Raw genomic sequence first — 15,800 nt, forward strand, 5'->3', positions numbered from 1 at the left:
AGATATATATCTGTGGGTACTCCTTTAATTATAATTTTATATCGTACTAAATGTCTAAACATACAAATTTTAAGTATAGTAATTATTACTTATTAGATACCTATGAATTATGTTGAGTATGATCACATTGAGATTTGAGCCACATTTGCGTTGTGAGCTGCGCACTTATTTAGTATTTACCGTTTACCATGATTTAGCATGGAAATAAATCTGGTAGCAGTGTTGACTAATGATCATCACCGACTTTTGTGCCATTAGATTCCTTAATTAATTGCATAGAATAAAATACTTTGATTATATGTCAATAGTAATAATAGTATGCTCTCATACTTACCAGGTACCTATTTTAAAAACAGATTTTAAGAGTCCAAAACCAATATAATATTGGTGTAAATAAATACAGATGAGATTTGATATAGCTTCAAATTAACTTATTGAATTAGTTATTAGTTCATAAAAATAATTATCCTTAAAATGTATAAAAAATGTTGGTTAAGTAAAAAAAGTAGGTGATCACTCTACCCCAGTGGTTTTCAAACTGGATACTGCGGTTTTTCCATAAATTACCGATTGCATTGAATTGTGATATAAGAAAATGCGGGTAGTATCAACACTGTCAACTATTCGTCCAAGAATTAAAAATATTTGTTAGTCCATCAATCACACATTTCTAATTAAATCTATAAATAATTATAATTAATTCAAAACAATTTTGTTCATCTAAAAAAAAGATCAATGTGCTGTGTAAATAAAAGTTTGAAAACCACTGCTCTACCCTATAGTAATGTGTAATTCAACATTGAGTATGTCACTGTAGGATATGTGTTAAATTAAAACTTAATGACAAGTCATTACATACAAAAAAATAACTTCTAAAATTAACCACATAGGTAGTAGGTTAAATTAATTTATGACAAAAATGTCGTAGTGTACAAGTATAAAATATAAGAATATACATTAAAAGTTGCGAGTTTCCCAAGAGTAGACAATATGTAGTATTATTTAATTTAGTGCTATTATTAATTTAAATAAAATAGTTATTATTTACAACTAAAATAAAGTATGAAAATTATATTATCAAGGGTTGGGATGATATGTCACCTCATTGGAGAGCATATTTTATTGCAAAATGTTATGTCTAATATATATTTTGTACTACTTAAAATAGAATACATATTTAATTATGTTTGTGGATTAGTCAAAAAATGTATACTTAAATATTTTAGACTGTGATTGGATATAAGCTAGCTATTTTGGTACAATTTCAGTTGAATAATATTTATACTATACTATATTTTTAACATATAAATACATTTATTAAAAAATCACCAAGTCATTTACAAAAATATTCCATTCACATAACATTCATTGGACATTTCCAACAATAAAAAAAAGTTAACGTGCATATCAAATACATTCCAATAATATTATTACATAAAAACAGGGGGAGGGGAAATCAATAATAATTTAAAAATTACAAAATACACATTTAACTATTTATGTACTAATTTAAATATATCTAGATTTTAAAAATGATAATGAAATTATAATCAGGTGGTTTTAGGCTGAATGCTAATATAGGAAAAATTAAAACAACATTGATATACAAATTCTTCAACACTTGATTGAACTGTTATTAGGTAACTGAAGTACATTCATCGATTTCACAAGATCGTCAGACTGAAATAAACATTTTAAAATTAGCTTTACATACAACAAACAACAAAATTTATAAATATAACATACAATTTCATCATCTTCTTCATCTTCATCATAATCACCTTCAATTTCAAATGCTAATTTTCCAGCATAACTCTCAATGTTTGGATCGATTTTATCTAATAAACATTCAATTAGATTAGCTCTATTTAGAGCTACAGCAAAGTGTAATGCCGTGTATCCGCTTTTATAATCCTAAAAATTAATAATTAAATTGTTAGTTATTTATTTAACATCTTTTTCAGTACTGTTCAACTATGTTATGATTATAACATAAATGTAATAAATTCTACTTAAGTCTTATTTCACAGCATCACATATTGTATGCCATACTTAAATGATAGTATGTTTCCCTCGTCAATATGACACGCATTAACTTAACCAATGTAAACTAAAAACCCATACATACAATATGTAACTATGTGACCACTTAAGAAAAAAAATTTTAATGGTGCAAATACCATAAACTAAAAATCACTAGTGCATTTGAAATCCAAATTATTTTTTAATGCAATATTATAACAAGCATTTTTAAAAACAAAAATAATATTTAACTTACTGTGATATTCACATTTTTTGAACTATTAACAATAAATCTAAGTAAATTTGGATGGTTAGCAATTGTTGCAATATGAATACACGCCAAACCTAAAACAAAAATATATAAATTTAAAAATATTCACAAATATACCAATATATTAAAATTGTATACTACATAGAAATAAATATTTAATTGCACCTCTATTATATACTAAATTTTTTTATTATCATATATTAAGAGTAATCATTAGTAATCATTTACTATCTACAAGTACAATCTACTAATAAATTTGATTGGCTTGTTTTAATTTAATAAACATGTCATATACTATCATAATATTAAATATGGTGAGAGGGATGTAATCAAAAATATGTCCCTATGCCCCTGTTAAGTATTGCTATTCTTTTCTACATTGTGGTTGTACCATATAATCTAGTAAGAGATATATCTCTCCTATTCTATCCTCCCTTCCACAGCATACATCTGTACACCACTATTTTAACTATCCTAACAATAAATAATAATTAAAATAAAATCTAATTATACATACTACACAAAATTTAATTCTAAAATCAATAAATTTATTTTTAAAAATTTAATACACATTTTTAAATCAGGTGTTGTATAGCGCTATTTATAGTACATGATCTACCAGCGATGTTACAAATAAAATATATGGTTCCCACTTTAATTTGATGGCCTATTCAAATAACAAACATGTATTCATAAGAAAAAATTATTTTTTCATAAAACTGTTATATAAAAAAATTCAATAAATAAAATAGTTTAACATTTCATAAATAAAAAAAAAAGTTATCTTTCACTTTAAAAACGTTTGCCTATTCCTCGAAAATGAATTAATAATAGTAAATTGGGTTTATTTATTTCTTCATCAATAAATTCCATAAATTAACTAGTAATTATAAACCACATAGTAAACTATATTTATGATTATCAAGCCACTAAAATTTGTAAATGTACGGTTTCCAAACTGCTAATTGACATTGTTGTCGCCAACGATTGTACTGGTCACAGACTCTATTTCCATGTATTTTCCAATAAAAAATAGTGTATTATAACCTGCTGTATAACAGAATGCAATACCAGACACACAGTTACCAATAGACATTATACAATAAGACAACTAATGATTAGGACATAACCCAATAAATATTATTCTAATGGTTAATATTTTAATAATAAATTCAAGTTTATAAAAAAAAAAACAAATTATTAGAATATTCTGAGCAAAGACAGTCTTAACCTTAACTAAACCTAATTTTTTGGAAACAATAGTAACTAAAATATTTTTTTAACAATATAATTAAAATTTTTACCTCAAAAGTACCAACTACACTCTGTCCAGCAAGAGAATGTGCCAGAATGCAGACTGACCAAAATCAGTTTTTCTGCGCATTCCCAAATGATACCCAATCATAAGCGAATCAGTTTTGATAGCATGATGGGAGTTGCGTAGAATCGGCGCGTTCTCTTGCTGGACAGAGTATAGATTAAATTTACTATCAGAAATATTCCTCAAAATGTATAATAAAAGCAATTTTTCTGACTTAAAAATAAAAAATATACATCAATATAAATTCAATATATTTTTTGATTCACTCAAAATCTAAAAAATGTAGAAAATATAATATTTTAATTAATAGAATGTTAATGTCCCTACTAGCTATAAAACAATAAATTACAATATATTATATCTTTGAATAATAAATAACATTTATAAAATAATATTTCACAAATTTTATTATTTTTAATCTAGGTACTTATCACACTTAAATTAATTCCATACATTCACATGACATCATTATAAAAATCACTATGAATCACGGTCAAATCTATAAACACTCAACAGGTTGGGGGCAATCAAGGACAATGTATTATATAAAATCTTTTAAATTAATGCTTACTGTCCATAAAGTAGTTCCTCCTTTCTTGTAAAACTCATTAAATATTTATGTAACTACTTAAATTTAATAAATTTTAATATAAAATTCATGTAATTAATCTTTTTAAAAATTGAATAAAAATATAAAAGGTCAAGTAATAATATGAAATATCTGCTTCTTTATTAAATGTGTTACAACAAAATATCTAAAATTATGCATTTATCACTTAGTAACCTTAAAATATTATTTATCTTTAAAAAGTTTAGGTAAATGTAAAAAATATGAATGTTTATATAGCCCAGTACTTAATATAATTTTATTTAGTATTCAAACCTTAGTTACACACCGAAATTAAATACCATCCGAAGTTTAGAATATTGTACATAGTCCAATAAACTATTTTAAACATAAAATGATACCAGCCACAATAACATTAAAATAAAATAATACAGGCATTGATTAAATATTTAATATTAAATAATTGATATTTAATCAATGATATAGGTACTTAGTAAAAAAAAAATGATTTTATTCACTAAATGTTATTTTAAATTAATGTTGTTTTTTTTTCAGTTGGTAATTGAATAATATTAAAAAAAAATGTTTACCAAGAGCTATTTCATGTACCAAATTTTGAATTTTCAAAGTAGGGTCACCAAAGATTTTTTAAGAACTATACACTGTTTACCATTAGTTGTTTATCTGGTCTTTAAGATTTAAAGTTCCAAAGTTAGCAATATTATAGGTCCAAATAAATATTAAATTATCAATCAGATACATTTACCAAATTTAAAATAATTATTTATAAATAATATATATATAATACAATTTAGATACATACCATCATAATTAATAGTATCGAATATTTTTGATAGTAATACATAACTAGCTAATATTCTCAAGCAATCTAGTTTTCCACCATAACATGCCAAATGAACTGCTGTATTTCCATTACAATCTAATATTTCTGCATTGGCATTAGCCATCATTAGGTATTTTACAATTTCACATTGGTTTGTGATAACAGCCAAATGGAGAGCACTCTAAAAACCAAAATTAAGTTATCAATCAATACGAGTATGAAAAAATATTTATACATATATTATAATAATAAAATGCAACGTGAAGATAAAAATAAAATTAAAATACCTATTTACTCACAAATAATAAAATAATAAGTTTCACAGATTCAATTAATTAAAAATAAAATATGTTATAAGTAAATTAATTAGTACCTAGGCTAATAATGATTTAGAATATTATATTCATTAATAAAATCAAAAGGTTAGCAATATTGTTATTGTATGATATTAAGAGGGTAAAAATATATAAAAATTGTGTATTACAGTATTGAGTATTATGCCTGATAAATAATTAAAAAATAAATAACAAACTGATTTTAAATTTTAACAGTATACATAAAGTTTACTAGTATTTTCTATTTATTCATTGTGTATGACTGGTACATAAATTAACATTTAGTAATGATAACATATGCCTATATATTTGGCTAATAAAATTGTTGCCACTAGTTAACAGTTAAAATTCATAAATATTTTTAATATTACTAAAAAAACATATTATATCAAAAGTGATAAAAAATGAAACAATGAAGTATTTTTAATGGAATGAAACATAACCTTTAGAGTAGGCAAGTAGAGAACTTTGAACCTGAATTGTACAACTGTAAATGGGTAATTATGTAGTTTAAAATATAATAGTTAATTTGATAATTTTAAATTTAAATTATCTTGAAAATAAATAAATATACCGATAATATTTAATTATTTACAATGTTCTTTAATTTGACTTCATATATGATCGTATTATACACTTACTTGGCCATCATCATTTCGTATATCTAAAAGTTTGGAATCTGGACAAATATCAATTAACCGTTTTGAAACTTGGATATATCCATGGAGAATAGCAAGATGAAGTTGCCTAAAAAAACAAAATAAATTTACAATTACATATATGAATATTAATTTAAATAAGCAACAGTATTTAGAAAGTAATAATCCAAAGATAAATTATTAATTAAGCACAAATTATAGGTAGACTATGAGAAATTGGTATTTATCAGATTCTAGAAATATAGAGTAGATATAAATTTGGTATGTTAAACTTTTACATGAGGCGAGTTCAATAAGAACATATATACTTCGGTCCCTACATTGCTAAGATGAAAAATAAACCTTTAGCAAAATGCATATAACAGTTGAACTAAATGGATAAATTGATATCTGCTTTGTAGAGAATATGCTAAACAATACAGCATCATAAATGGCAAGTTGGCCTTTGCAGGAATCTTATCAAAAAGAAGGAGAGCAATTTTTAAACAATTTAAAGTTTGAAAGTAGAACCAAGGTCATAATATTTTAGAGAGGTTAGAGGCTTCATTTAAATTATTGTAATAGATTATTTTTAAGAATATTTAAGAATGTTTTATATTTTTTTTAATAAACAATTCATGAATTTAGATAAATTTAGGTACATACGTGTCACCATCTTCATTCTGTTGAAAATAAAACTGCCAATTCTTTTCAGTTTTGGAATAGGGTTTGCAAGTGTCTTTCTGGTCAACATCCAATTCACTCAAACAGCCTGATTCGCAGATATCCAAGCCACTATCCACAACAATTTTTGGCGTATCTTTTAGTTGTTTAGAATTGAGCTCTTCGTTTTTTAGTTCAAATTCAATATTCTCTTTGGATAACATATCACAAGACAGATTGGCACCAGACAAAAATCCAGAATCCATTTTTATATTGGCATTGTCTTCGGTAACCTTCTCGCTTTTAATGGACTGCTGTTGTTTCTCCCGCTTCCCTGAAAGTTCCATTTTTAGTTTGTCTGCGTTGCTCTTGGACCACATACTTTATGTCAATAAAAAGTGCGTTTAAAGGTGAAAAAACTATTCAAGACAATATTATAAGAATATTTTTATACTGTATAAACTAAAGCACAAAGGCTTGATCGCAGCCTAATTATAAAATTTTATGTCTGTGGGTAAGCGAATAACAGTAGTAATGGTTAAACAGAACCTCTTATCGTTTTCAAAAATAAATTAAAATCGGAAACACAATAGTGGCGCGATAAAATAAAATATATAGGTACAAAACAGATTTTTCAAAAATATAGAACACAAATAAACACAAATGGACTAGAGACGACAATAATTTTTGATTCGAAAACCGTTCGGAAGACTATTACACGATCATACCGCACGCACGAAATACATTTACTTGAAAAAAAAAACAAAATTGGTAGACAATAATAATTATTTAGGACGGTACGAATTCAGACTCGATTGCCACATGCCAGTATGGCACTTGCACTCACTGCGACCGACGACGCACACGAGCGGAGCACAACAGCAGACTACACCGTACTACTGCAGCAGTAAAGCAGACTAAAGCTACTGACGTACTGTGTTACACGCCAATTCACAAGTCTGTATTCGAGACTGACTGTGGCCGGGGAACACCGAACTGAGAGCGATGACGGTCGGACGGAATATCATTATCATATTATTAATGTGGTAAATAATAATAATATTATATGGGTACGATATTATTATCATCACGGCGCGGAAATACGGGAACTACGTAGTCAGCTGTTAATACGGTCTTGGTCTTGGTATTAATACCAACCACACAATAATATATATACAGAATTATATAAACCTGAGGTACCAACTGTTTACCAAGTATCACTGTGTCACCAGTAGCAAGCTGCTGCTACGGCGCGCAATGCCTTAATGTCTATGGTTGTGGTCAACAGAAATACGAAAGTGAAGGGCGCAGGAATGCAGGATCATAGGGCATGTGCCATATAGTTCATATCACGGTTGTAATTCGATGTCGTTATTAACATTATTACGTCGGGCTGGCGGCCAGTGGCCTGTAGTTCAGTATAGAACTACCTTAAAGAGTGGGTGGTGGATGGGTAAAATATACACGAGTACTATAGCAGAGTGCCAAGTCGTTCTACTATGATTTTATTAGACACAAGAATGTAATTAAATTATTTATATTTATAATGATATTTTTATTTATAGCAATGCTAAAAAAAAGTATTCAGAAGGCTGCTAAATTGGAAGATGTGAGTGAACCAGACCGAAAATTTGGTTGTTAATGTGGAGGCACTTGGAGGGCAAAATATATTTATTTTTTTTTGCGCTCGAAAATCATAAGTGAAGACGTGAAGTAAATTGTCGGAGTATAGAGTTGTGTGGTTCGGATACTGTTGATACTGATGTATTTGCAATTAAATGTAACATATTTTAAGTCTATACTCTATAGATATAATATCTAAACATTCATTTATAACTCGTAAAGTACCTTACGTTAAGTAAAGTAAAAAAGTACGTTAAGTAATTTTTAAATATTCACAAATTTAAATTACAGCAATTTTTATTACGATAATCGAGTATCTTCTTAATGCTATTGTACTTGTTTTTTATATTTTCCCTCTTCATAACTAAATATAAATGTTAATGATTTTTAAATCGTTATTTTTGTAATTGTACCTATAATATACTATACTATACCTAACTTTTAAATTTATAATATTGCAAACTAGAATTGCAATATAATTTAAGTTTTTTGTCTCTTAAATATTAAAATATTAACGTGCCCAAGTAAATTAAAGATACCTGCCAAGTCACAAGGTCAAAATGAGTAAAATTTTTCCTTTATATTTTTATTATGTAATCTATACCTAAAAAATAAAAAGCGTTATATAACTGTTTATTTTAATATAATACACATCAGTCGTTTGAACAGGAAAATAATATTAAGAAAAACAATTCTTATTTCATTAGGTATTAAATATAAACATATTAGTAATAAGTAATAAGTAATAACTTAATAGTTCTTTTTTAAATTTTAGAAATTAAAACCAATATTTATAAGAATATTTAATATTAGTAAAACTAATAGATAATAGTAAAAATTACCTATTACTACCATTGACTATAAGTACTTATAACCACGATTAAAATTAAAAATATATCTTAAATCGTGCTTACAACCTACAACAGAGGTTCCCAACCTTTTTTGACTCGCGGCACCCTTGGACATTTTCTAAAAATCCGGAGGCACCCTATGCTCTATGGCCTATATTCTAATATTCTATAGACTACTTCGGTTCTATTTATTAATGCATAAGTATAATCAAAAGTAGTAAGGTGTAGGTGCATACTATATACATATTACATTTAATAAATAAATTATTACATTGTATTTATTTTTATTTTTAATTATTATTTATCTTTATTTATTATTTAATTTACAATATTAATTTAAAATTAGGGAACTTATTTATTTATATATTATTAGAACTAATGTGACACATGGGCTTGTTTTTTTTTACATAAATCTTTTATTTGTGGTCGAATAGTTGAAAGACATACTCTCATTTCTTCTTCAATGAACTCCATTTTCATTCGTTTATAGCAATCAAACTGGTATATGAACATTAAAATAGATTGAACATCGTAATATTTCTACAAAATATATGAAACACGATAGGTTTTATATTATTATAGTCCGTTTTATTACTCACAGTGCTATATTTTTAATGAAATTGTTTTTTCTAAAAAAATATTTCAAATAATTTCGCGGCACCCTAAAAAGATTTCGCGGAACCCTAGGGTGCCGCGGCACCCTGGTTGGGAATCTCTGACCTACAAGTTATAATCAATGATATTATAATATAGCAACTTGTTATCAGATAGGTATATCAGAGAAATTGGTTATTTGGGTTATTTTATCATTATTCATAAATCTCGTAATTATATTAAATTAAGTAGTTATTATTAAAATTTAAAATGCTTATAATTGTAACAAACTAGCAAAGATTATTATAAATACTACTTGGAAATTGGAATAATAATATTATTTATATTGCAACTATTATCTATATTAGCTATAATGGTATAGCTAAAGTACACTACTAAAGTGCTGAAGTGCCACATTACTTTTTAGTTTTTATAATACTTACTACCTACCTACATTTTAGGTATACTATATTGCGTTTACTTATGTAGATTATGTTAATTGTTAGGTAGCCTAGGTAGGCACCTGATTAAAGTATTAGATACGTATTCGGTATACTTATACCTTTTAAATAGTGTGAAAAACCAATGATTACACGTTATTATATATAGTACACATTATCCACGTACTAATCCTAATTATTATAAAATATGTATTTTTGTTTTGTGTTTAAAAATTATCTATGTAAATGTAAAATGGCATTGTATATATATATGAAAATAACTAAACTATAAAAATGCTTAATAAAACGAATTAAAAATACTTTTTATTTTGTGAAAAACCAACATCAGTAATTCATAATAAACTATTTAGAAAGTGTCATAAAAACAAGTTTATATTTTCACTGCAGTTGTTTGTTATATAAAAATACTACAGTTTAAATATAAAAAACCTAACCGGAAGATCAACTAGAACATTATTATAAATAAATTCAAGAATCTTTATTCGCTATTTACAAAAATGTGAAAAAATTATTATTATATTATATAGATATAATTAGATAGCAAATACAGATTATTTTTGTAAATTATGAGTAGCCTTTATTTCAAAGTGTTGACATTATTCGAAATTATCTTTAAGAAAAATTTAAGATATATATATATAAAATATTAGAATTTTAAATTATTTTATTTTATTTTATCTTTGTTGGTGAAATGATATCAATTTGTGATTTTAGATGACAATCAGTTTATTAAATTTCATAGAATATTTTTAAATGCTGCTATAAATAATAAAAAAAAAAGGATTGTAATATTATACTTGTTGCTTCTTGAATATAGGTTGTCTTAAAAAAAATTAAAAACTGAGTGATTATTTAGAGAATTTGGAATTTTATTATTTTTTTCAAATTATATAAACCATAAATTTAAAATTAATGTTTTCAATTCTAATATTATCAAAATAATGTTTTTTTAGTTTTTTTTACTCACATTGTAATCATCATATGTAAATAATATGATGACAATTATTGAACGTGTATTAAGATCGCGTACAAAAAATGTCTAGTATAGTAAAATAATTAATACGTAGTGTAATTAAAATTACGGACACAATAGTGTATTAACTATCAAGTCACTTGACAAATAAATCATTTTTATAACAAAAATCCCGTTTTTAAATAACCACACCTCGTATTATATAATATAATATACTAATTCTACAATGTAACTTCTAATAACATATAGATTTTTAAATATTTTTAACATTTTAACACTAAAATATTGAATGTTAAGTATTTTTTAAATATTTTTATGTAAATTGAAAATAACTATAAGATTACTATTACAGAGCATATATCTATTTATTTATTTTGAAATTTAAAATTATATAGGTAGATACAAATGCTTATGCTATTATTGCTTAGTTATAATTATAGAACATGAGTATTATTTAATTATTCAATTTACACTTAACTTTGTTTGTAATTATTAATTAATGTGCATAATACACGTACATTATAACATGCAGTACATTATTTTGTTTGGTGTCTTGATAATTTATCAAAATTTTAAATACAAACAATTTAAATACTAACTATTTAAATGGAAGTTTAGTAATTTAGGAATACTATATATTTTTCATAGTATGTTTTGAAATGTTGCATTTATTACTTTAAGACTACTCGTGATAAATTATTTACGAATTACTAAAATCGAGAATGATTAACTGAAGGTTGGCAAGATAATTTTGCTCAATCGATTAATTGTTGTGTCCTCGTTATTATAACAATAAATATAGCTGAATAAGGGGATTCAATTACATTTTAATATTTTATCATAATAAATTATACTAGAACACATCCATTGCCCATTGCCCATTGTTAATATGAGCAACTGTTTCCAAAATAAAAATGTTACCACCTGTCAAAAATAAATTTCCAACAAAAACCTTGGATCGTGTAAAATAAACAGCTTCACGACACAGAATTATGATACCTATTTAAACGTGGATCATGGAAAAAAAAAACAATTAAAAATACATACATCGTTCCGCTCAGAATCTGAAACTTCCACGATAGACTAAATAAATAATATTAAAGATGCTCCTTTAAAATCTTCAAAAAAACCTCCAAACTCAAATTAAAATCTTACGAAACTCAAGATTTAAAACATCTTCTTAGAAGATCACGAAGACAACCAAACAACTTAAAAAAGAATTGATTTTCACGCTCATATGTAATTGTAAAAATATAAAAACATTAAGTACTACAACACCTATATAAGTATGTTGACATAACTAATGAAATAGTAAAAAATATATTTATTATTTATGACTGAAAAACAATAAAAATTATCATAAATAATAAATATCTACATCTTGAAAAACATAAGTACTAATAATTTGAAAATTTTGAAAAAAATATTGGCTAAAATCGTTTTTGAAGAAAAGATAAACTAAAAATTAATAGATTACCAAATACCAACAATCAATTTCGTCTATATAGGTACTCTGTCTTCACGTCTAAATACGTCAATATTATTATGTAACAATATAGACAATAGCGGAAGTCAGCACCCTTAGCCGATTAGTATAAATTCTTCGGGTTCGTTTCTACCGTATAATATAATGTAATAGCGTATTCGAATAAAATCGAAAGATCTATGAAAACCATAAAAAGTAACTAATAATATTATTATGAGTAATACACGAGTAATTAATATATCATAATTTCATTATATAATTAAAATAATGAAGAGCTATATTAAAATATATTATTAAATTTTTATTTTTAATATTTTAAATAAGTTTCCCAAAACCCAATAATAGTTTTTACACACACGTGGCACATTAGTTCACACAACATAATTCACTAAACATTATCATCCCTTTTTCCTTTCAATAATGAATTTATTCAAAATTTGATTTTATCATTTTTTAAATATACTTTAAAACCACATTTTAAAATTCGAGATTTTTTTACTACTTGTAAGGTCTAAGGAGTGACATATGAAAATACAAACTTATATTTTTCAAATAAAAAACTGTAAATTAATTAGTGGATAATTATTCTTATTCTAATTAGGTACACATATATTTTATATTTTTGTTAAACCATTATTAACCAAAATTTAAACGTTTTAACAACTAGAAAATTACCTTTACTCGTTTGAATTTTGTATAAAGTACCTATGAAAACATTTTTAAAAAAATTATCCGATAAATAATTTACAGTAGAAAAAGAGGAGTTCCCATTTGAAAAGTTTATTTCGCTCTGTACTATAAGACACTTAAGTAACTAGTAAGTACAAAAAAATTCAAGGATTCAAAAATGTCAAAAATCAAAATTTAAATAAATGTATTACTGAAGAAAAAATGGAGTATGATTAATGAATCACTATATATATATATATAAAATATTCAAATTAAGACTTGGAATTTAATGCATTTATTCTTGAATTTTTTTGATAGTAAGAATTAACTTAAAGTTCAATCAAAATTTGGTTTACATAATATTATATATATTATATACCTATAAATACTAATACACTCCAGTATTTAGTGTCTCTGTCTTACAAATGTGTAATATGGCAAATTTACGTTCATCAGTTCGCATTTAGCTTTGTTAGTTTAAACATTTTAGAGAATCAACCTATCATAAAACGTGTAACGGTAAGAATATTATTTGTTTTTATATGTTTTTTTTACGACGGTTCTATCTTCTATTAGTTCTATTGATTAGAGAATTTTGCGTATAACTTTCTAAAAAATTGAATTATCGAAAAAAATAACAGAATGACGCAGATAATGATCTTATAGTTTTATAATAGGTCGATTCATTATAATTTTTAAACTGACGAAGTTATAAACGTGTATTTCTGAACGTAAATTTTCTGTTATGCACTTGTAAGAGGGAGACAACAAATACGAATGTAGCCATGTATAACGTACTCTAAATACCGGGCACAAGCAATATTGACAAGAATTATTATTTCCTTATAAGTTATAAATATTTTCCACATAATTATAGGTATATAAATATTTTAAAATTCATAATTAAAAAAAAATCTTTTTATTTTTTAAGTTCGTTTTACCATTTTTTTAATGCATTAAATCCGTATTCCTGATAAACACACTAATTATTGTTTTATTCATGATATACACTGTATACTATTGTTATAAATACCTATATTATTATATATAAATACCTAAAAACAGTTTGCGAACAACCATCGTTGACATCATCTTGTTTGCCGACTCTTCGTCGACGACAACGCGTGCATCTGAAGCGATCAGTGCGAATCCGTGATCGCGGAAACGCATCCTTATATCCTTTAGAGTCGTAGACTCTAAACGCGACAAACTGGTTTCCGTCAACGTAAAATAATAACTTGATCAATGTTCGGATTCCGTGTAGCTCTTGATAGCCGACGTGCTGATCAGGTACTCGGGGGGTTCAGGTACACATAACAAGCGGAACAGCATACGAGAGCGAAAGAATCAGAAGCACACAACGGTCGCAAACAGCAACGATTGCGGTAGGTAATAATAGCACCAATATAATAGGTCGTCGTTTGCGGGCGGCGAAAGTAGACAATATAGACAATGGAAAATTTGTAAACATACGATTGTTAAGAAACTGTTATCGTTTGTCTTGTTCGGCGGAAGCCGGAAAGCGGCGTGTACTGCGATTTACGCGCGAATATATTTTGTAACGGACGGCATTGTAGTATAGAGGATGTATAGGTGTAAGTATAATAATATATCACATTGCCGTCATAGATTTCGACAATCACGTTGTTCCGGATTTAAATTTTTTAATAATATTATAACGTGTGATGATCGAGGTGCACCGCGGTCGCGGGTCAACCTGTAGCCCTGTAGTGGTGCGATGTCGTTGTCGTACGAATGACGCGCGCGAAAAGTCGACACGGCAGAGCTTTTGGCGCGGCGTCCCGGTAAGAAAATCGCTTATAATACTATGCATGTGAGACGTACAATGCGTTATCGTTTTCGTCGTCGTCTATAATATGGTCATCGGCCGTCGTTGTTGTGTAACGTTATTGTATTTTACCATCGATTGTACATGACAATAATATAATAATTATTCTATAGTACTTATATACAATACTTCGTCGGGCCGATGTGTGTACAACGCGTGTATATGTCGGCGCAGCACTGCAGCGGCGTACGACGTTTGAACATCGCCGCAGCACTATTTTGCGGGTACCCGACCGGTATTATAATAGCCTACCTATTTCGCGATCGGAACGCGTCGCAGCTGAGGAATGTTATGGACGGGGAAAACCGTCGTCGTAGCGTGTGTCGGACAGCCGGGGCGGTGGTAGCGGCGGCGGCGGCGGTGGCAGCGACGGCCGTCGTCTAGCAATTCGCAATCGCTATTATGTTATTGTATATATGTTATTATTGTATCGCATCGGCGACGATGACGCCGCCGCCGATGATGATGATGATGATGATAATGACGGTAGGTCGCACTAAAAAACCAGCGGCGGCCGCAGTCGATTTGCATCGGGTATTTCCCAGCGCTGAGGTCACACACCCGCGGCCGCCGCCGCCGCCGCCGTTGCTACATAATAATAATACGTTTAATATACACACGCGGCTGACGGT

General features: G+C 27.1%; 1 protein-coding gene across 2 annotated transcripts; it reads right to left on the reverse strand.

Moving 5' to 3' along the window:
* Positions 1-1,292: 1,292 nt before the first annotated feature.
* LOC132920224 (NF-kappa-B inhibitor cactus-like) lies at positions 1,293-15,437 on the reverse strand. 2 transcript variants are annotated; one of them, XM_060982448.1, is made up of 7 exons: positions 14,375-15,437; positions 6,666-6,996; positions 6,003-6,108; positions 5,006-5,207; positions 2,279-2,367; positions 1,747-1,914; positions 1,293-1,680 (listed from the first exon to the last, which is right to left on the reverse strand). In XM_060982448.1, the coding sequence occupies exons 1-7, from the start codon at positions 14,487-14,489 to the stop codon at positions 1,615-1,617; spliced, it is 1,077 nt and encodes a 358-aa protein (XP_060838431.1). In that variant the 5' UTR covers positions 14,490-15,437; the 3' UTR covers positions 1,293-1,614. The 2 variants fall into 2 exon arrangements, with proteins under 2 accessions (XP_060838431.1, XP_060838432.1); XM_060982449.1 differs by lacking the exon at positions 14,375-15,437 and adding an exon at positions 7,598-7,615.
* Between the last annotated feature and the right edge of the window lie 363 nt (positions 15,438-15,800).

The sequence above is a fragment of the Rhopalosiphum padi genome, chromosome 2, assembly GCF_020882245.1.
Source record: "Rhopalosiphum padi isolate XX-2018 chromosome 2, ASM2088224v1, whole genome shotgun sequence".
NCBI lineage: Eukaryota > Metazoa > Arthropoda > Insecta > Hemiptera > Aphididae > Rhopalosiphum > Rhopalosiphum padi.